General features: G+C 38.8%; 1 protein-coding gene across 5 annotated transcripts in view; it reads left to right on the forward strand.

Annotated features, from left to right (window-relative positions):
- The first annotated feature begins 4950 nt into the window (after positions 1 to 4950).
- Positions 4951 to 21698, forward strand: part of LOC121386512 — a 39141-nt gene continuing 22393 nt past the window's right edge. For 2 of the 5 annotated variants that reach the window (XM_041517437.1, XM_041517441.1), the window contains exons 1-6: positions 4951 to 5193; positions 7767 to 7895; positions 13044 to 13145; positions 14670 to 14690; positions 18341 to 18403; positions 20206 to 20289. In XM_041517437.1, the coding sequence (XP_041373371.1) occupies positions 7820 to 7895; positions 13044 to 13145; positions 14670 to 14690; positions 18341 to 18403; positions 20206 to 20289 (346 nt within the window). In that variant the 5' untranslated portion in view covers positions 4951 to 5193; positions 7767 to 7819. Of the gene's footprint in view, positions 5194 to 5860; positions 6152 to 7766; positions 7896 to 13043; positions 13146 to 14669; positions 14691 to 18340; positions 18404 to 20205; positions 20290 to 21698 lie in introns of those variants that run through there. The other 3 variants (XM_041517439.1, XM_041517438.1, XM_041517440.1) reach the window with 3 other exon arrangements.

Consider the following 21698-nt stretch of genomic DNA (forward strand, 5'->3'; position numbering starts at 1 on the left):
AATAGCGATAACACTACCTCTAGTGCTGCGTCTGGCATATGTTTTAAGAGAGTATAGCTAATTTTATCAGGTCCGGTTGCGGTACTTTTCTTGGCTTTGAGTGCTGTTTTAAGATCAATTAGGTTTATTGGTTGGTTAAATTCAAGGTTATCATTGTTGGGCTGGTTGGTTTCAGTTGGTTGATTAGTGGGTAGAGTATTTTTTTTTTTTTAATTGATCAAGAAATTCTTTGGGAAAGTTATCGTTACTGCTGTTTTTGCTGAAGGTTTTGCTGAGTAGGTTAGCTTTTTGTTTGTTAGAGAGAGCAGGTTTATGTTTTTGAAGGACTGTGGGTATGGCGCGGTGCCCTTGGATGGCTTTAACTTTTTTCCACATGTCCCTAATTGTTGTTCTATTATTTATTTCACTACAGAATTTTTGCCAGCTGTTTTGTTTAGCTGTAATTATTAGTTTGCTGACTTCATTTTTAGCTATTTTGTATTTATTGTAATATTCTGGTTTGCCAGGTTTTTAAAAGATTTTCCTCATACGATTTCTGAGATTACATTTGTTTTTGATCTCTTCAGTCCACCAACTGACTGGTTGATTTTTCCTAAAGGGTTTAGTTATTGGTATATGTTTGTTTGCTATTTTTAGAATATTATTAGTGAGTTCGTTAGTAGCTTCATTAATATTTAGTTCGATATTAACTTTAAGGTTTAGGCATTCTTTGGAGAATCCTGCCCAGTTGGCTTTTGAGAAGTTAAATTTAGGTGTGAATATTTCTTCTTCTATGAAAATTTCGTTACAATTATATTTAGTTAATATGGGCAAGTGGTCACTATTAAGAGTTTCTAATATTTCCCAACTTGAGTTAGCTCCTATATTGTTTGAGGTAATTGTTAGGTCGACGGCTGAAGTGCTTCCATTGATATCTGAGATAAAGGTGATGTTACCGTCGTTTAGGCAGACTAAGTTGTTATTGTTGATGAAGGTTTCTAATATGTCGCCTTGAAAGTCTGTGGTGGGGTTTCCCCATAAGCTACTATGGCAGTTAAAATCTCCTACTATGATTACATTATTGTTTGAACTGGTAAGTTTATTATAGTCATTAACGGTTAATTTTTTGTGCTCCGGACCTGGTGGGCTGTATACGTTGATAACGTCTAAACTCCTAGTTTCATGCTGAATGGTTAAACCTAGGATTTCTAAACTATTGTTGGTTGGTTGGAATTTTATTTCTAAGTGGGGTATATTATTTTTGATTAGTGTGGCTTGTCCACCTCTAGTTTTGTTTTCTCTGTTTTTAAAGTAGCTCGTATATCCTGGTATTTTGAATGGTTTAGTTAGATTATTTTTATTATTATTATTTTATTTTTTTTGGTAGAAGTTCCTAGCCAGGTTTCCTGTAGGCAGATGATGTCTGGCTTGTTGTTACTGGTGCTAATTAGTTGAATGAGTTCAGTACCATGTCCCATTGAATGGAGGCCTTTGGCGTTCCACCGGAGAACGCTAAGGCCTTTACTTATAGAGTTATTTTTATTAGTATGGGTGTGTGGAGACGTATCTCCCATATTGTGGTCCCGTATTAGATTAGTTTTTTTTTAATTGGGATTTATTAGTTTTTAAGTTTGTTTTTAATGTTGTTCATTTCGACTACTAGCGTTTCAATTATTGATTTAAGTTCGGTTATTTGAGTTAGTTCATTTGATTTTACTTTTTCGGCGTAGGTAGCATTGGTTGTTACTGGCTTTGGAGTTGGGTAACTATGTTTGTGCTGGTTTGCTTGTTCTTTTTTATTGTTTAGCTGCCTAAGCGCACGTTGGTAGTGGTGGCATTTATCGTCATGGGCCATGTGTCTACTTAAGCAGTTCGGGCATTGGATGGGCCGAGTGCAGGGTGAATTGCGGGAGCTCCTGGGATGTTTTTGGCCGCACCTGTAGCAAGTGGGCTGCTCTTTGTGGTGTTTACATTTGCTAGCTCCATGGCCCCATTGTTGGCAGTGATAGCATTTTGATGGTTTAATCTCGTACGGGAGTAGTGGGTATCGGCGTCTTTGAATGAAGATATATCGGTTGTTGTTGATTTTAGCTGTGATAAGCACATATCCGTTAGTCCAAATTGTGGCGTCGGTGATATCGAGTTGCGGGTTGCCGGTTTTTAGATGGTTTAGAGTTGTTTCTTTGGTTGGGAGGGGGTGTAGTTTGACTAGCCATTTAGTAGCGGGGTTGGGGTTTTGGGGATTCTGGGTATCTCGGGTGGTGGTGATGATTGGTGAGGTGGTCGGGCAGGTTGAGTTTTCATGAATTTTGGGGGTTTTTTTTATGGTTTGGGGTGCGGGGGGGGGTGAGGGGCTGAGGGGACGGCGTGGGGGGTAGGGGTGTTGGAGGGTGGGGGAAGGGGGGGAGATGGGGTTTGGTGCTGGGGTGGTGGTGGGGGTGAGGGAGGGTGGGGGGATGGTGTTGGAGAAGGAGATGGTAAGTGGGGCGGTTTGGGTGGCTGGGGGGGGGGCGGTTGGTGGAGTGGGTTTGCTGAGTTTCGTGTTGGCGGGCGCTACGGTTTTTTTGGTGTGCTGGCCAGTTTTTTGTATTTTATTTTTAAGAAAGTTGGTTGAAGTGAGTTTACTCTTTAGTGGACTTCTGTTTTTTTAGATAAGCTAATCTTTTTATAGCGGTTGCCCTTGGGGGTAAGTAGGTTCCTAGTTTAGTCGCTGTTTTATCCGTTTGTTTTTTGACGTCGATGAATATGATGACATAATTATGTAATAATGTAATCTTCGAGCAGAAAACCTCATATGTATGCTCTCTATTGTATAAGTTGTAACATACTAGTAGTCTTATTCCACTTATACCTGCAGGATTAGCCGTACACAATTCAGTGATATTTCGACATGTCCGTTAAGTTACGAAAATTGCCGGAAACTGTACCATAAAAACGTCAAAATGACGCCATCTGTTTATAGCTTTGTTAAAACCTGTACATTGTATATTAAACTATTCATTTTAATGCGTTAATAAACACCAAATTTGGTGTTTTGGGCCAACGTGTCACAATATCGCCCAAATTTGGACTTAAGCCACAACATTATATATTCATTTTGTGACATTTCCCTGGACACAGGTAATTTGCTATATTATTTTAAAATCCATTTATATATGAGCATGTTATACTTTTTTTGAATTTAAAAAAAAATAATATGTAGAATAAAGAGATAGATATGTCAAATCAAACATTAAATATTTGACCTTAAGATATGCATATCTACGGAAAACTGCATACTTTTCGATTTTGTGACATTTCACTGGACACAAACATATGCAAATTTTTCGAAACATAGCAATTAAAGGAGTTTAATTTTTCATACAATTATTTTGCGCAAATAATATGTCAAATATGACTTTATTTAGGAAGAAATGCTGAAAAAAGTATTTTGCTTACAATAATGCAGACTCACCCTCCTCAAATCTTGACACATTTTGCAGGCGTCTACATGTCTGTCTGAACATCTTTTGTTTCCATAATTTGTTTAATTATGTGCAAAGTCATCTACTTAACAGTTACTTCAGTTACGTACTTTTCAGGAGATATTGTGGGCACATTTTCGAGCATTTTCCCACATTCATAACGGAAATTTCAGCGCTTTTGCAAATGTTACCCGTCTACATAGCGTTTTCGACGTTTTGCAAATGTTACCCGTCTACATAGCGTGTTCGACGTTTTGCAATGTTTTTGTCTCGTGTAAATAATTAATGTGGATTAATTCATGTTATTTAGTTATAAATCCATATAGGCAAATGTTCTGTAATTAATTTGAGGCATAAAACATAAATGTACGTTCCGAATTATGCTTATCACAGGAGATTTACGGTAATGGGACGCAAACACTATTGTGTAAGAACGAACATTCCTTTGACGTGACGTTTTTATATGTTTATTGATGTCAAAGTGACCTCACGAACATTCTTCTGAACTTCACAAATGTGAAAACAGAATATTTATTTTATTTATTTGAACTTATTGTTTCGTGCTTATATCTAAGTACGGTTCAAGCACGCTGCCCTGGGCACACACCTCAGCTATCTGGGCTGGCTGTCCAGGACAGTGGGTTAGTTGTTAATTGTTAGTGGTTAGTGAAAGAGAAGAGGGTGCAGTAGTCTTACACCTACCCACTGAGTCGTTAAAACTCGCTCTGGGTGGGAACCGGTACCGGGCTGCGAACCTGGTACCTACCTACCAGCCTAATGTCCGATGGTGTAACCACGAAAGCCACCGAGGTGAAAACAGAATCGCAGTTTAAGAAATAAAAGCAATAATTTCTACAAGTGTTGAGCGGATATATACTAAAGAAATTTAAAAAAATAAAAAGAACAAAAATGTCGCTCTTGGTGGGAGCCGATACCGGGGTGCAAACTCAGCCCCTACCAGCCCCTACCAGCTTTAAAAGGACAGACCCTAGTTTGTAAATAGTAAGGCATACTTTTCACTTAGACTCTAGTTTCAAACCGTAAATATGGACACTAAGTTTGGTTAATTTACAAACCTGTAGCAACTTTGGATACAACAGAGTGAAACAGATGTCTATGAAGTTGAAATATCCTTAAGAATAGACTAAAACGCGACTCCATAAACCGTTACTTGTCAGACGAACGTGCGTTTTTAAAAATATGAAAAATGTATTTTGTGGTATTAAAAACACCAGGATGACCAGAAGCACTTCGGTTGTATGGAAATGGATAATCTAAACAATAAAATATAAGTAATGTTTGATTTCATTTATCATAAACGGCTCTAGTAGAGAAATATATGCCTTAGTGTTTAAAAACTGGGGTCTGTCCCTTTAAGTCTGATCGCTTCACACCACCGAGTTTCCGTCACACTTAGTCGAGTTTTCCTGATGACAGATTTTTACACTAAGAGTTAATAGGCTACTCGCACCTCGTTACGGTCAATTCATACTGTGATTGTCGACCTCATGCGACACTGAAATACTTCATGTTTTTATTAGGTCAACTAAAAAGCATTGAACAAACGCGCACCAAAATGTAATATAAACTGTCACTTTGCTACATATATACCGAATTGACTGAGAAATGAGGATTAGGTTTGAACAGAAGCAGAACTGGTTGAGTCAACTACTCGCCGACAGTTATAATCAGCGGTGAAGTGTACGTCTAGCTTAAGTCATCAACAACGACATCTGACTACAAGGTTTTGGTAAGCCAGTCTAGTAGATACAAATAGCATGTAATTGATTGTATACAAGCCTTTTGTCTTTCAGTTTTACGTAACTTACATGTGATAACACTTCATGTATCTGGATTATATCGGCTAAAAGCCATCACGTTTTAAATAATCAGGTCAGAACGCATTTTTCTTATTTACATTTACCGATCGAACGCTACTCAGGTGTGATACTGGGACGAGGTATATCAAATATCTACTATGCAGTTTGGATTGTTACCGGCCTCGGTGGTGTCGTGGTTAAGCCATCGGACATATAAAGGCTGGTAGGTACTGGGTTCGCAGCTTCCACCCAGAGCGAGTTTTAAGGACTCGGTGGGTAGGTGTAAGACCACTGCAACCTCTTCTTTCCCACTAACAACTTGGGTTCGCAGCTCGGTACCGGCTCCCACCCAGAACGAGTTTTAAGGACTCGGTGGGTAGGTGTAAGACCACTGCAACCTCTTCTTTCCCACTAACAACTTGGGTTCGCAGCTCGGTACCGGCTCCCACCCAGAACGAGTTTTACGACTCGGTGGGTAGGTGTAAGACCACCACTCCCTCTTCTCTCTCACTAACAGCTAACCACTAACATTTAACAACTAACCCACTGTCCTGGACAGACAGCCCATATAGCTGAGGTGTGTGCCCAGGGCAGCCTGCTTGAAATTTAATTCGATATAAGCACGAAATGAAATGAATTTGAATTGTTACAGGTGGCGTGTCCACTGTGAATAACTTTTTTGTTTGTTTTTTACCTCCACAGGAGTGGCTTGCCGCTTGTTTACTTTTATTACTCCTTTATCATTTCACAACGTATCCGTCTGCATTGTGTTCATTCATCTAGTCGCGCAACATCGCCGTCATATTTCTGGGAAGGGTCTATAGGCTGTACGGTAGTATATAGTGTGTGTGATGCTAAGATTGAAGATTTTGACTTACTCGTGTTAGGGTAAGTGGATCCATATCATTGTTTTCTTTTGTAATGTATTGAATCAACTTCACATGTTCATTTGTGACACATATTATCGGTAATATATCACTGCGTGTCTGTGTGAGTGTTTTCGTTAAGTATTTTACGTAGCTGGTCGTCTAATGTGGGGCCGGTGGGGCTTAGGCCTATTTCTAGGATAGCGTTCGATGCGCTTGTTTGAAATGTTGACTAGCATCACGCAACGATGTCACAAATGACAGGAGAGGGGATGGAGTGGGGGCATTCTTCATCTCTATCTTCCTTTTTATCTCCATGTCACTAGTACTCTCTGTCTCTCTCTCTCTCTCTCTCTCTCTCTCTCTCTCTCTCTCTCTCTCTCTCTCTCTCTCTCTCTCTCTCTCTCTCTTTGTTGTTGTTATCGTTGTTGTTGATATCAATGTAGTTGTTGATAATGCTGTTGATGTTATTGATATTTTATGTACACTTTAGCTAAAACTATTGTGTGACGGAACATGCTCTTAATTTTGTTTTCGCCTGTGGCGATATTAATTGTTTTAGAGGGCCGTGTGCAGTTCCAATATGCACTTAAGCCCAGGTGGGCACTTTGTTACGTAATACCTCTGCGCGACGGTCGTCGAGCTCTCTCTAATACACACCCAGTCCAGGTGTGGAGGCCATGTGGCCAGTAGTTACGTAATAACTCCGGTAGTGCTGTTTATGACCAGGGGATTGCTCGCGGAATGGCGATAGCAAGTCTGGCGATCTAAGAAAAATATGCCGGCGTGGTCTCTGTGGAAATATCTCATGATACGCGAGGTACCGCGTTGTGCCCCCAGGCGATATTCGGTTTTTATGATAAATAGCTAGGGTTTTAGAGATATCGGGGAGAAACATATTGGAAGGCTTCCAGGGATCGCTGTCCGTCCGGACTGGTAAATATTTTATTTCTGCTCTGTGTATAACCTTGATGTGATTGATGTGACTTTAAATATTTTAATACTGTATTATACCAATATTATTTAGACGGTGCTGCCGGTCATCTGACGCAGTAAACTGTAGGCTCACTGTTCTATATATATAAAGCTTAACCAGTCATCCTAGAGGACCTAGGTAAACTGTAGGTTAGTGTCTTTATTGTGATAGGTACCAGTATTAATTCTGTGTTACAAGGTTACTGAATGAGTAGTTAAGGGTTAATTAAAAATTAACCAGTTAGGAATAGAGTTGTAATTCCTTTATTAATTAAGTTCCCCTGGAAGCATTTCTCAATTATCACACGTGTGGGTGTTGTGTCACGGTAAAGTGATTAGCATATTGTGTAGACTAGACACCTAGAGATTAACTAATTAAGTGATCAGTTCTGGGTTGTTATTATTTGTTGTTGTTAATTAACTACTGCGGCAGTACATTTGTCAGCGTAGGTTAATACAGATTCCAAAGTGTATTGTGTTTTTGTTGTGTTTTCTTATGAACTAAACGTGCTATAGTAATATATACTTTATATAAGATCTTATCTCTGATCATACCTAGACGAGCCAGCGGGTATAACTGCCTGTTACAGAGAGATCTAATAGATATACAGTTAGGAGAGATATTTGGACAATCGTGTTTCATTCAGTTACGGGTATTATAGGATCCCCGTGACATATTGCAACAGTCGGTGCTGAACCAGGACAGCTAAAAACCATGACAACTAGCTCAACTCCATTGATGTCAACTATTACCACAGAAACAACAAATACAACTACCAGTGCACCAACGGGTAAGTAATTAATTCAAGTTGTATGTAAACGAGGGATTTATATAATATACAGGAATGGGAAACGTTTTTATACTCTCCCTTTCCATATCGTGGTTTCAATATAGAAGTTTGCATAGAATCCTGGCGACTATCAAATTTTTACATATGATTCATTATATTGATTCTAATGCTTGTAGCTTTTGTAGCAATTATCCAGAAACACTACTACATTTATTTTTTAAGTGTGACAAAGTTCATAATTTATGGAAAGAGTAAAATCATGGATTCTATGTAAAACAGGAAACGAAATCAATTTCAGCAAAGATATTGTCATATTTGGTATAGCTAATTAAAAAAACCCAGTATCTTCATAAATTGGTTAAGTATAAACATCAAGTATTATATCTACAGAATAAAAATACAGAAAAAAACTAAATAAATAGCGTTAAAATATGTTAAAAACTAAATTTAATATGAAAAATATATTCTTTTTTTAAAATTGTAGCTATGAAACAATCCATAAAAACCGGCCTCGGTGGCGTCGTGGCAAGCCATCGGTCTACAGGCTGGTAGGTACTGGGTTCGGATCCCAGTCGAGGCATGGGATTTTTAATCCAGATACCGACTCCAAACCCTGAGTGAGTGCTCCGCAAGGCTCAATGGGTAGGTGTAAACCACTTGCACCGACCAGTGATCCATAACTGGTTCAACAAAGGCCATGGTTTGTGCTATCCTGCCTGTGGGAAGCGCAAATAAAAGATCCCTTGCTGCCTGTCGTAAAAAGAGTAGCCTATGTGGCGACAGCGGGTTTCCTCTAAAAACAGTGTCAGAATGACCATATGTTTGACGTCCAATAGCCGATGATAAGATAAACAAATCAATGTGCTCTAGTGGCGTCGTTAAATAAAACACACTTTACTTTTTACAATCCATAAAAATGTATTCCTTGAGGTGACCTTTTTATTGAATGAAACTTAACAATACCGAGTTTTACCAACAGAACAAAGCAGAAATTTAGCTTGTCTGGAAATAGATTTCGTCCAAAGCAAACCTTAATTGTTTTTCACAATACTGCCTTCTTTCAATGTTTTTTCTTCTCTTCCATACACACCATGTCTCTCACCCTTCCATGCACTCTTTTTTCCTTTTTTCCTTTACCTTTCCATCTTCTTTAACTATTCTGTTTTGATTTTAAGTTAAATTACATCTTATACATTATCCCTATACGTGTGAAAAATAATACAGTAGTAGTAATGGTAATGGTAATGATGGTAGTAGTGATGATAATAATGATAATGATAAATGTACTATTTTCTATTTGAATTTATTCTTTAAATGAATTTACTTTTCCTTTCCTTCAATCTTGCTTTCTTCTTTCTTTCTCTCCTTCCTTCTCTTTATTTCTATTATTTATAGCTTCTCCGTTAACCCCATACAACTATTAACTATGTTTTACATGTATCTATGTCCAGTTTGTATTGTTTGATTACTGTTCGATTAATATGCTATATTTATTCTATAACTTACCCATGACATCCATGTCATAAACCCATGTGATAATTTTGGTGTATTAACCCGGTTAATAATAGTATGCAAATTGGCACGGTCTGTTGGTAATGTGTTGCTGTGGATAGGTCATTTGCTTACAAGCCAACAAGACCTGTGTACCTGAGCGTAACGTTTTCAAAGCTTTAGTTAAAATAAGTGACGTTAAACTGATTTGTGCTAATCAATAAAGCGCACGCCTGATGCCCGGTCGGTCTACGATCGATCTCGGTCGATGGGCCCATTGGGCTATTTCTCGTTCCAGCCAGTGCACAACGACTGGTATATAAAAGGTCGTGGTATGTGCTATCCTGTATACTGGATTGTGCATATAAAAGATCCCTTGCTACTAATGGAAAAATGTAGAGGGTTTCCTCTCTAAGACATGTCAAAATTAACATATGTTTGACATCCAGTAGCCGATAATAAATAAATCAATGTGCTCTAGTGGTGTCGTTAAACAAAACAAACCTTCAATTCAGTCAGTTTATGATTTTTCAAACTGCAATAAGAAAATGTGTGTGTGTGTGGGGGGGGGGGGGGAGGTTGTTGTTGTTTTGTGTATATGTTGTTTTTTTAATTTGTTTTTATCCCACTCCTCCCTTTCCTTTTACTTTGAATTCCATCTTATTTCTTCCCGATCTGACAACTCCTGCTATCTTTCGACTTCTTTCACTGTCCACTTAAACATCCCAGTATGTGTCTCTCCAACCGCGGCAGGTGATTCAAATTGTCTCTTGTGGTTATCAATATCACACACCTGTCATTCCTCATCAGCTGCGGGCTTAGTCTGATAACTTTGGAGAGCGTTAAGAGGCACTTGTAACCACCTACTATAAGAAAATGTCAATATTCCCTCCATGATAGGACTCGAACAAACTGAGGCGAACAGGCTTGGGGGCAAAACGTCGCGGTTATTTTTTTCGGAAAAAATCCGGATGTTGTTTCGATTGGTCCATACTTTGACCCGATTTCATCCCTTTGAAAAGAAAGTCTCGACTGGAAACTAAAATGTCTTATTGACATTCGTACATGGGACGTGTGGTGATTTTTTTGATTTTATTGATTCATTGACCGCGGAAATGATTACGAATAGATTAGTAGTTTTTTGACTGGAATTCGCAGTAACATGTGAGAAAATCAACAGAGACCATACGGTTCGCGCAGCCACTCACTTTTAATACAGACTACGTTCTGTCTCTGTAAAAGGTGACTGGCCTTGGTGGCGTCGTGGTTAGGCCATCGGTCTACAGGCTGGTAGGTGCTGGGTTCGGATCGGCATGGGATTTTTAATCCAGATACCGACTCCAATGGGTCCAACAAAGGCCATGGTTTGTGCTATCCTGCCTGTGCGAAGCGCAAATAAAAGATCCCTTGCTGTTAATCGGAAAGAGTAGCCCATGTAGTGGCGACAGCGGGTTTCCTCTCAAAATCTGTGTGGTCCTTAACCATATGTCTGGCGCCATATAACCGTAAATAAAATGTGCTGAGTGCGTCGTTAAATAAAACATTTCTTTCTTTCTTTCTGTAAAAGGCATATGATATAAATATAAAATAGACAAATCATTAACAAATAAATATAAAACATGAAATGAAGCTTTACAGACTACCACGATGAACATTCTGCCACCGAAGAATGTTTTGTTGAAAGGTTTGTTTTGTTTTACGACACCACTAGAGCAAGTTGATGTATTACTAGTAAACATCGGCTATTGGATGTCAAACGTTTGGTAATTTTGACATACAGTCTTAGATAAGAAACCCGCTAAATTTCCCATTACTAGCAAGGAATCTTTTATGTACATCCCTCAGACATGATGACACATGCCACGGTCCTTGATGTATCAGATATGCCCCCCCCCCCCCCCGTCGCTCTCTCTCTCATCCTCCCTCTCCTCTCTGTCTGTCTGTCTGTCTATGTCTCTCTGTCTGTCTCTGTCTGTCTATGTCTCTCTGTCTGTCTCTGTCTGTCTGTCTCGCTCTCTCTCTCTCTCTCTCTCTCTCTCTCTCTCTCTCTCTCTCTCTCTCTCTCAAAGGCTGCCTTCCTGTCTATCTATCTGTGTCTCTCTGTCTGTCTCTCTCTGTCTCTCTATGTCTCTCTCTCTCTCGCTCTCTCTCTCTCTCTACTCTGTCAAAAAAGAAACACATAGGTGATAGGGAAAGAAGAAAAGTGTTTGATTTTACAAAATATAGTTTTTTTGTACAATGTTGCTGAATGTTTGTTAATGTTCCTGGAATGGGACAGCATGCCAAAATGCACCCTAAAACAAATTTAATGCACGTTGTGGCACTTTGTGCGACAATTTCAGGAAATCGGCGTGAAATGGTCAGATTTTGGCGAATGCTCGTGAAACTCGGGGAAAAGATTATGATAATTATGGGTATTTAAAGCTGCAATGCTCGCAATGATGCCTCATTTCCATTTCGACGTAGACGATTTACAAGATGCCAAGACTAAGCCTGCCGAATCGCATAACAACTGCAGCACAAGATCGCTACATCCGGGTTCTGCACTTGCGTCACCGAGCTGACACAGCAACGAACACTGCTGGACGCATACCTGGTTTGAGAAGGGTGTCTGTACAAACCATTCGGAACCGACTTCGAGAAGCTGGGTTACGGGCTAGGTGACCGTATGTTGGCCCCGTCCTGCGACGTCACCATCGACATTTACATGTTTCCTGGTGCACGAATGTACAGGGGTGGAATTTGGGAAACTAGCGGCGAGTATGGTTCAGCGACGAATCACGTTTCCTTCTACAGCGACGTGATGGACGACAACGTGTTTACAGACGCCGCAATGAACGTTTTGCCAACAACTGCATCGCCCAAGTTGACAGATTCGGTGGAGGGAGTGTCATGATGTGGGGAGCCATCTCATACACCGGCAGAAGGCAACCTGACAGCTGTACGCTACAGGGATGAAATTCTTCGCCGTCACATGCTTCCCATTTTGGATCGACAGGGAGAACTCTTTCAGCAGGACAATGCCAGGCCGCATACGACACGTGTAACAATGGATTTCCTACAGAATGAGAACATTAATGTGCTGCCATGGCTATCAAGATCGCCAGATCTCAACCCCATTGAACATCTATGGGACGAACTGGACATACGTGTACACCAGCGTGACCCGGAACCTCAGACCCTTCCGCAACTGTCACATGCACTGCAGGGAGAATGGGCTAGGATTCCACGTGTCCGGATTCAGAGACTCATTCAGTCTATGCCAAGGAGATGTCGCGCAGTGATTGCTGCTGCTGGTAGCCACACAAGGTACTGATTTCAGCCCCCACTGCCGTCAGTCCATAGCAAGAACATTGTCACATACTCATGTCAAATTTGACTGTGATACGATTATAAATAACGAAATTATGCCACTTTATATTAAAGATATAATTCCATGAATATTTCGCCTATGCGTTTATTTTTTGACAGAGTATATATATATATATATATATATATATATATATATATATATATATATATATATATATGTGTGTGTGTGTGTGTGTGTGTGTGTGTGTGTGCGCGCGCGTGTGTGTGTGTGTGTGTGTGTGTGTGTGTGTGTGTGTGTATCACGTACACATTTATAAGCCATTCCTAATATTGATATTTTCCTAGCAGGGGCAAGAGAATTATATCTACTATGGTTGATACCGCTTGTCGTCGTTTCGTTCCTACTCGTCTTGTTGTATCGATGGTGTCGAATGCGCCTGAGAAAACGTAAGTATATTTAGTATGTAAAACACACATACACACGCGCGCGCGCCGCACACATACACACACACTATCTCCCTGTCTCCCCCCCCCCCCTCTCTCTCTCTCTCTCTCTCTCTCTCTATCCCTCTCTCTCTCTATGTGTGTGTGTCTCTGTCTCGCTCATTCTAGGGGACGGGACGTAGCTCAGTGGTAAAGCGTTCGCTTGATGCGCGGTTGGTCCAGGTCAATAAACTTTATTAAATTTTTAAAAAAATTTAAAAAAAAAAAAATTCAAGTTGTGACTATGAATTGTTTATCTATACAGTCAAGGGCGGGACGTAGTCCAGTGATAAAGCACACGCCTGATGCGCGGTCGGTCTAGGATCGATCCCCGTCGGTGGACCCATTGGGCTGTCTCTCGTTCCAGCCAGAGTAGCCCATGAAGTGGCGACAGCGGATTTCCTATGCCAATATCTGTGTGGTCCTTAACGATATGTCTGATGCCATATAACTGTAAATAAAGTGTGTTGAGTGCGTCGTTAAATAAAACATGTCTATGTCTGTCTCTGTTTGTTGACAGATACACCACACGGGGCGGTATTTAGCTCTGTTTGTTGACAGATACACCATACGGGGCGGTATTTAGCTCTGTTTGTTGACAGATACACCACACGGGGCGGTATTTAGCTCAGTCGGTTGGCTGCTTGCTTGAGGTGCTTGCGTCCCAGGATCGATGGACGACAGACAGGAAAGCTCATACCACATCCTTTGACCAGTTGTGGCGTACTGTTTGGAACGAGAAAAAACTATCAATTGAATGGCTCAACCGAGGTGGTTCGATCCTGCGAGCACTCGAACCTCAATCCCGCCCCATCCGAATGTATGGATGCATGTGACGTAAATTAAAGATGTATAAGTTTTATAACCATGGGTCGGACACATTGTCTGAAACAGGGATCGAAGGTGTCTCAAAAACATGTATGAACATGGGTGAATTCTTGTTTTGAATGTTTTGTTATGTAAATAGCCACCTTGATAAATCTGTCGTACATGCCCAGTTATATTAGTTTCAAATTGAGAATCAAGTAGTTTATGAGGAAAAACGGATTCTGACATATCAAGTGAACGCAGAGTGCTGGATTAGTGAGGTTCGTACTCAGAAAATAATGTAGTAATAACAGCCCCACAACTGGTGTAACACAGGCCGTGGTATGTACTATCCTGTCTGTGGGATGGTGCATATAAAAGATTCCTTGCTGCTAATCGAAAAGAGTAGCCCATGAAGTGGCGACAGCAGGTATCCTCTCTCAGTGTCAGTAACCATATGTACGACGCCATATAACCGTAAATAAAATGTGTTCAGTGCGTCGTTAAATAAACCATTTCCTTCCTTTATTTGCCGGGCACGGTTTAATTGATTCCCAATATAGAATTACACATAATATACAGTGGTAAACTAGTATAACTGTTACACCACTATTCCCTTGCTTACTCATATATATACACAGATAATTACATTGTTTTGTTTTATATTTTTTGTTTTGACAGGAATGTCTGAACAACATGGAGGTATGCATGTTATATATTTATTTACGTTTTCCACATTTACATTATTTATCTATAGTTATTTAGGCCCAGACATAAATAGTCGGTCTCCAAAATCGATGCGGCGGAGTGTTTTTTGTTGTTGTTGTCGGTTTTTTTTTACATTTTATATTGTTTGTTTCCGTTTGAAAAGCTTGTAATGGAAAAAAAAGAGTACCTAACATTTCAATATGTTCAGTTTGTGGTCTAATGTTCTGACGGCAATTTATATATATACATGCGCAAACGTTAAAGGGACAGACCCTAGTGTTTAAACACTAAGGCATATTTTGCACTATTAGAGCCGTTTATGATCAATGAAATCAAACTTTACTTATATTGTATCCATTTCCGTATAACTGAAGTTTTCCTGGTCATCCTGGTGTTTTTAATACCACAAAATGCATTAAAAAAACAACAACAAAAAACGCACATGCGTCTGAGAAGTAACAGTGCACACAAGAACACCTTTCAGGTGAAATCCGTGCCACGAACAGACCGCAGGGGGTGACATGTGCGAAATTGCATTTTGAGGTTTATACTATTACATACCGATTTAGGCCATCTCAACAAGTGATGGGAATCGGTTGGGATTTCATCATCGATCATTACCCCAGCGGTCATTCATAAAAGGGACAATATTTTCCATATTTTCTCAGTGAGAAATATTCTGCATTGGTCTAACGCAATCTAATTAAAATTAGCTCCACTATTACATGTGGATCTAACAGCAGCCCGTTGAAGCTCATATCCAGTTGACCTTTCATTTGACCAATCGAAACCTTTCTTGCAAAATCATGCCAGTGATTTGAAAAGAATTTGAAAACATTCGGGATTATGCCTAGAGTATACGAAAAGATTCGGGTAAATTACGAAGTATGCCGGAAACTAATTGCAATATAAATTTTTTTTATATAAAATTCGTTCCAAGACGAAACAACAACAAAAAACGTGATGGTATAGCCATAAAATCTGTTTATACTAGTATTAAATCCAGAGTTTATTACTCCCCTTGGGTATTTTTTAATGTTGAAATAGACCAACAAGTTCGCCTATTGCATAAATAGTCTCGGCCAATATTTTTTGAATTTGTATACTCCCGAATAACGCTATAAAAGGCGTGTAATTGGTCGATATTAAAATTGTTATTTATAGATAAAATGTCACCTGGACCCAGTAGACGTCATCACGATTTGACAAACAGACAAAATGACGTCATGTAGTTTAAAGCCTTTACGACTCTCTGTTTTTGGTGTTAAATTTATAACAAAATGTCATTTTAATGCAATACATTATAGATTTTGAAGCAGAATAAAAAGAACTTGTGTTTTTGAAAATTATCTATGAACGTTTTTAAATTACAACATTATAGTAATTCTCAGAACAGTGCGTAAAGTGGTTTACGTCGTTTTTATACAGGTTGGCCTTCGTGCATGTACGTGGAAAATAAAGCTTTTTGGAGAAAAAATAGCTGAGGTAATAAATAGAATAACAAATTCGGTACCAGTTATTATTAAATTTATGTCTCTCGTGAAATATTTTCATTTGTCACTCGTGACAACTGAAAATTATTATATAAACACACACACACACACACATACACATATATATATATATTGTTTTATGTACACTTAAGAATTGACCGCAATTATTTTTTGGTTCATGCAAGTATGAACCGAAAAAACGATGTGCACACTGTATGATCCCGCGTAGAGGATCATACAAAAGTGTGGACATCGTTGTTTCGGTTCATACTTGCATGAACTAAAACATAATTGCTGTAAAATCTTATAATTAAATTTATATGCATACTTTAACAATGCATAACTGAATTTATTTTGTTTAGCTTTAAATACTCCTGTAGTATTGTTTGTGTAAACGTCATTGATACGTATGTCGCGTAAGAATGCAAACGTTCATTCACTATTATTTTAATGAGGTGATTTTTTGTAAATGACATCATTTGATAAATGGCGTAATTTCCTCTAAAAGTTGTGCATTTTTACGGACCATTTAGTTAAATTGGAAGGAATTGTCCTATTCGTGTTTAGTTTATATTTTATGAAAGTGAATGAAGGGAACGTGTCTAACATTTATGCTGTTGGTGGAACCGTTTAATTTTCGCCAACAGCTATAGAACATCGCTTACAAGTAAGTTACAGGCGTGACGTTTCCTACAAGATTTCTTTGGCCATCGACGGAGTCTTATTTCATGATTAGCGAAGGGTTTTTTGTTTTGTTTTAAATCAATGCGTATAGATTTACATATCTACTCTGCTATAGCATTTGCCATTAATTTATCGTATACCTTTTTTATTGCTTTTGTAGCTTTCACGTATGTTTTCTTTAAAATATTTAAATATGGTTGCCTGAATATTCCGGCTTGTTGCACAAAAGAGGGGGGGGGGATAGTAGGCGTGGCTTAATTTCTTTTCAGTTCATCGAGATATTTAAATATGGTTGCCTGAATAATCCGGCTTGTTGCACAAAAGAGGTGTGGGGGGGGGGGGGGGTAGTAGGCGTGGCTTAATTTCTTTTCAGTTCATCGAGATATGAACGAAAAAAGTAAGCGTCTCTAGATCAATCAGATTGCCGTAAAGTGTATAGACACAAAGAAAATTTAATTATATGAAAATAAACTGAGACCAACGTATATTTACATCAATGTTATCATCTAAACTGGTGGAACAGTTACAGTTAACATTACCCCACACAATCGATTATTGATTTTTATAATCGAACATCACATCGTAAGAGACAATCCGATCAATTTTTAATTATAATCGATCATTGGAACACCACTAATATCAACTGTTCGTTTTGTGTGTGAACACTTTGGGAAACCGAATAGCAGATTATTGTCATGCAAAACACCCGTATGTTACGCAGAGAGATTGGTAGACAATTGAACACTAACCATACTGTCATCTATCATTTGATTCAAAACATGTCCAAATTCATGGTTAACTTTATAATAAGATTGGTGGACAATTGAACACTAACCATACTGTCATCTATCATTTGATTCAAAACATGTCCAAATTCATGGTTAACTTTATAATACGATTGGTAGACAACTGAACACTAACCATACTGTCATCTATCATTTGATTCAAAACATGTCCATATTCATGGTTAACTTTATAATAAGACTGGGGCGGGACATAGCCCAGTGGTAAAGCGTTCGCTTAATGCGTGGTCAGTCAGGGATTGATCCCCGTCGGTGGACCCGTTGGGCTATTTCTTGTCCCAGCCAGTTCTCCATAAATGGTGTAACAAATGCCATGGTATGTACTATCCTGTCTGTGGGATGGTGCATATAAAAGATCCCTTGCTGCTAATAGAAAAGAGTAGCCCATGAAGTGGCGACAGCGGGCTCCCTCTCTCAATATCTGTGTGGTCCTTAACCATACGTCCGACACAATATAACAGTGAATAAAATGTGTTGAGTGCGTCATTAAATAAAACATTTCCTTCCTTGTAATAAAGTTAAACGGTTAACTTTATAATACTCGGCCGAATATTTATATAATTTGAAGTGTTTCAGACCACTCCATAAATAAATAAATATAAATGAAAAATAGCTATGAATATATATGACATTAACATGCTGTTTTCGTTTTTGCTTTTGTCAGCCAGTGGACAATTGTGGACAACTCCATCTCCTCCTATGGGATTATCTCCACCTGGACGAGCAAGTACGAATGCAGCACCTGTATGCACGTTGAATCTGATGTGATGTCTATTAGGTGCGGGATTTAGTTCAGTCGGTTGAGTGCTCGCTTGATGTGCGTTCGGTGTGGGATCGATCCCCATCGATGGGCGCACTGGGCTATTTCTCGTCCCAGCCAGTGCACCACGGCTGGTATATCAAAGGCCGTGGTATGTGCTATCCTGTCTGTGGGATGGTGCATATAAAAATCCCTTGCTACTGATGGCAAAAATGTAGCGGATTTTCTCTCTAAGACTATGTGTCAAAATTACCAAATGTTTGACATCCAATAGCCGATGATTAATAAATCAATGTGCTCTAGTGGTGTCGTTAAACAAAACAAACTTGATGTCTATTACGAAGGGATAATAATTTTCAAAATAATTTTATATAGTTACATTATACATGTATAAGGGTTTACTGTTGTAAAACACAATGTATAATGATACTTATGCATTTAATGTTACGTCCATATCAGTGTCTTACACCAATTAAAAATATTATTACATTCAGGGGTTATTTATATCAGTGTCTAACGTCTACAACAGTTTATAATATTATACGTTCAGGAGTTATTTTAAAATCTACAAATCATCGTAGCAGAAAAACGTTGTCTCTATTCATTTAGAACGGGATTCATTTACAACAATTCGATTTTAAAACAAATAAATTAATGCATGAAGCCTTCTGGCAATGCAGATAATTTTTAGTCGACCCTGCATGTTAGTGCAAATCAGAAAAGCACTCTACCCCAACAACTAACCGTGGACTGACTCTTCTGTTGAATAGTCAGACGAAAACAGCTGTTGTATAATCATCACAGCATACATATTATTATTTATTATTATTATTATTATTATTATTACTACCCAGATCAAACAGACAATGTTAAGGTTGGGGGGTGGGGGGGGGGGGGGGGGGGGGGGGGGGGGGGGGGGGGGGGGGGGGGGGAGGGGCTTGAATCATTGCATTACAGTCCTAATACAGATGATAAGGATATATCATGAATGAAAATTAAGTAAATACAGAACTATAACATAAAAATACACATTTCCAATGTTCTGTAATAGAGAAAGTGAAGTGCATCGCATATGTTTGAATGTTTTAATTTGTTTTAGATAATTGTGGTAGTGAAAAAAAAGAAGAAAAGTTATGTTTGTTTAACCAATCTTACAAACAAGGACACTGTTAATAATTTCTAATTTAATCATTTTCAAAGAGAGAAAAAATGGATAGATAAGTTGTATCATTATTTTTTTATGTTTTGCATGTTGTTGGTGATATATTTTTAAACATAAATGCTTTCTATTTACATACAATTGGGTTCATAAAAAAACAACCCTGAATTCATTGACATCAATTGGCTTTGGTCTGGGAGGGGGATAGATAGAGAAGAAGAAAAGATAGAGAGGAGAGGGGGTTGAGCGGAGGGAAGACATACAGAAGAAAGAGAAAACACAGCTATCACATATGGCATCATACATAATTTGGTTTATTATCCCACTCCCACCACACCCTTATTATATTTTGATTGCCGCCTCATTTCGTCTTGATTTGGCAGCTCTTAGCGTTTTTTGCTGTCCACTTCAATATCCCAGCCCTTGACTCTCCAAACGATACTTGTGTGCTTGTCCCTTGAGTCATCCGTGCCACATGCTTGCCATTTGTGATTAGCTTTTCTGGGTGCCTTAGCCTGACCTTAACTACACAGTGGCGTAAATGTAAATGAAAATGAACTTTAAATTGATGTCATATTAACGTATTTTGTTTTTTGTTTTATTTTGTCAGATGATGGACATTTGGAGGCAATTCGACCTCCGTCTGTGGGGATATCTCAACCGCATCCTGCACCTATGAATGCGGAACCCATGGGTAAGTTAGATCAGAAAAGTGATTTCTAAAACGAATGGGTTAACTATTTTTAAATGAAGAATTTTATATAGTTACAGTATGCGATCATATTATTAAAGGTCTCTCCTTGTAAAACCCAAATGTGAAATGTTACTTATATCTATACCAATGACCTACAACGTATGCCAATATTAAGTTAGATATATTAAAATTACCGACCTATCGTAGCAGGAAGTCTCAGTTGTTAAAGTAGGATTCATTTACAATGATTCGGTTTTAAAAAGCAATTAAGATTTGGAGCCTACTGGCATTGTAACTTCTATTAGTTGATCCTGACACTTATTGCACATCAGTTCATCACCCTCACACTGAGATACGTCCTGTCCCCAACATCTAACAATGAACTAACTCCTCCGTTTAATAGATGAATCATACAGTAACTGTACAATTAGGATAGTATATTTGATTTGGTTCATTATCCCACCCCACCACTTCCTTTGATTCCCACCTCATTGCTTCCCGATCTGGCTACTCCTCCTAGCTCTCAATGTCTTATGCTATCTACCTCTACATCCCAACCAAAACATGTCAACTTCTTCATCAGGTCAACTTATTTACGTGCTTATATCCAAGCACGCTGTCCTGGGCACACACTTCAGCTAGCTGTGCTATCTTTCCAGGAGAGTGGGTTAGTTGTTAGTGAGATAGAAGAGGGTGTAGTGGTTTTACACCTACCCATTGAGGCGTTAAAACTCGCTCTGGGTGGGAGCCGGTACCGGGCTGCGAACTATGTACCTACCAGTTTTATGTTCGATGGCTTAACCACGACAACAAAACATGTGTTCGTTCATTGGCTAATCCGTGCTACACGTCTGCCATTTCCCATCAGCTTTTCATGTGAGCTTAGTCTGACCACTCCGGTCAGAGTACTAATAAGTTAACTCTAATTCGTTTGTGTCAAAAGGATACATTGTACCAGTGAACTGACATATAACTCTATAATTAATAATACAGCTTAAACTCAAGCATATTATAGTTTTAAACCCATACCAACTCAAATAAAGTACTTCATTGAAACATTCTATGTAAATAGAACAAACGTTTCGTAACCAATTACTATCACATTATAAAAGATAAATTTCATTTTTAATACAGGGGTGAAGCCAAAACGGTAGATCAGCCAAGCCATGCAGTTTCAGCTGCATTGTTACCGTAGTAATCGATAATGCTGTACACACAGACTAAAGGAAGAACTGCACGCGATTTATCTTGGCTGTTTTATCTGTGTCGTCATGCCTGCATCATAAAATGAGATTTAACCTAAGCAATTTGATGGTAGTTTATAATATATATATATATAGAGAGAGAGAGATAGAGAGAGAGAGAGATAGAGAGAGAGATAGATAGAGAGAGAGACTGGCTTTTTTCTC

This window comes from Gigantopelta aegis, chromosome 12 (genome assembly GCF_016097555.1).
Source record: "Gigantopelta aegis isolate Gae_Host chromosome 12, Gae_host_genome, whole genome shotgun sequence".
NCBI lineage: Eukaryota > Metazoa > Mollusca > Gastropoda > Neomphalida > Peltospiridae > Gigantopelta > Gigantopelta aegis.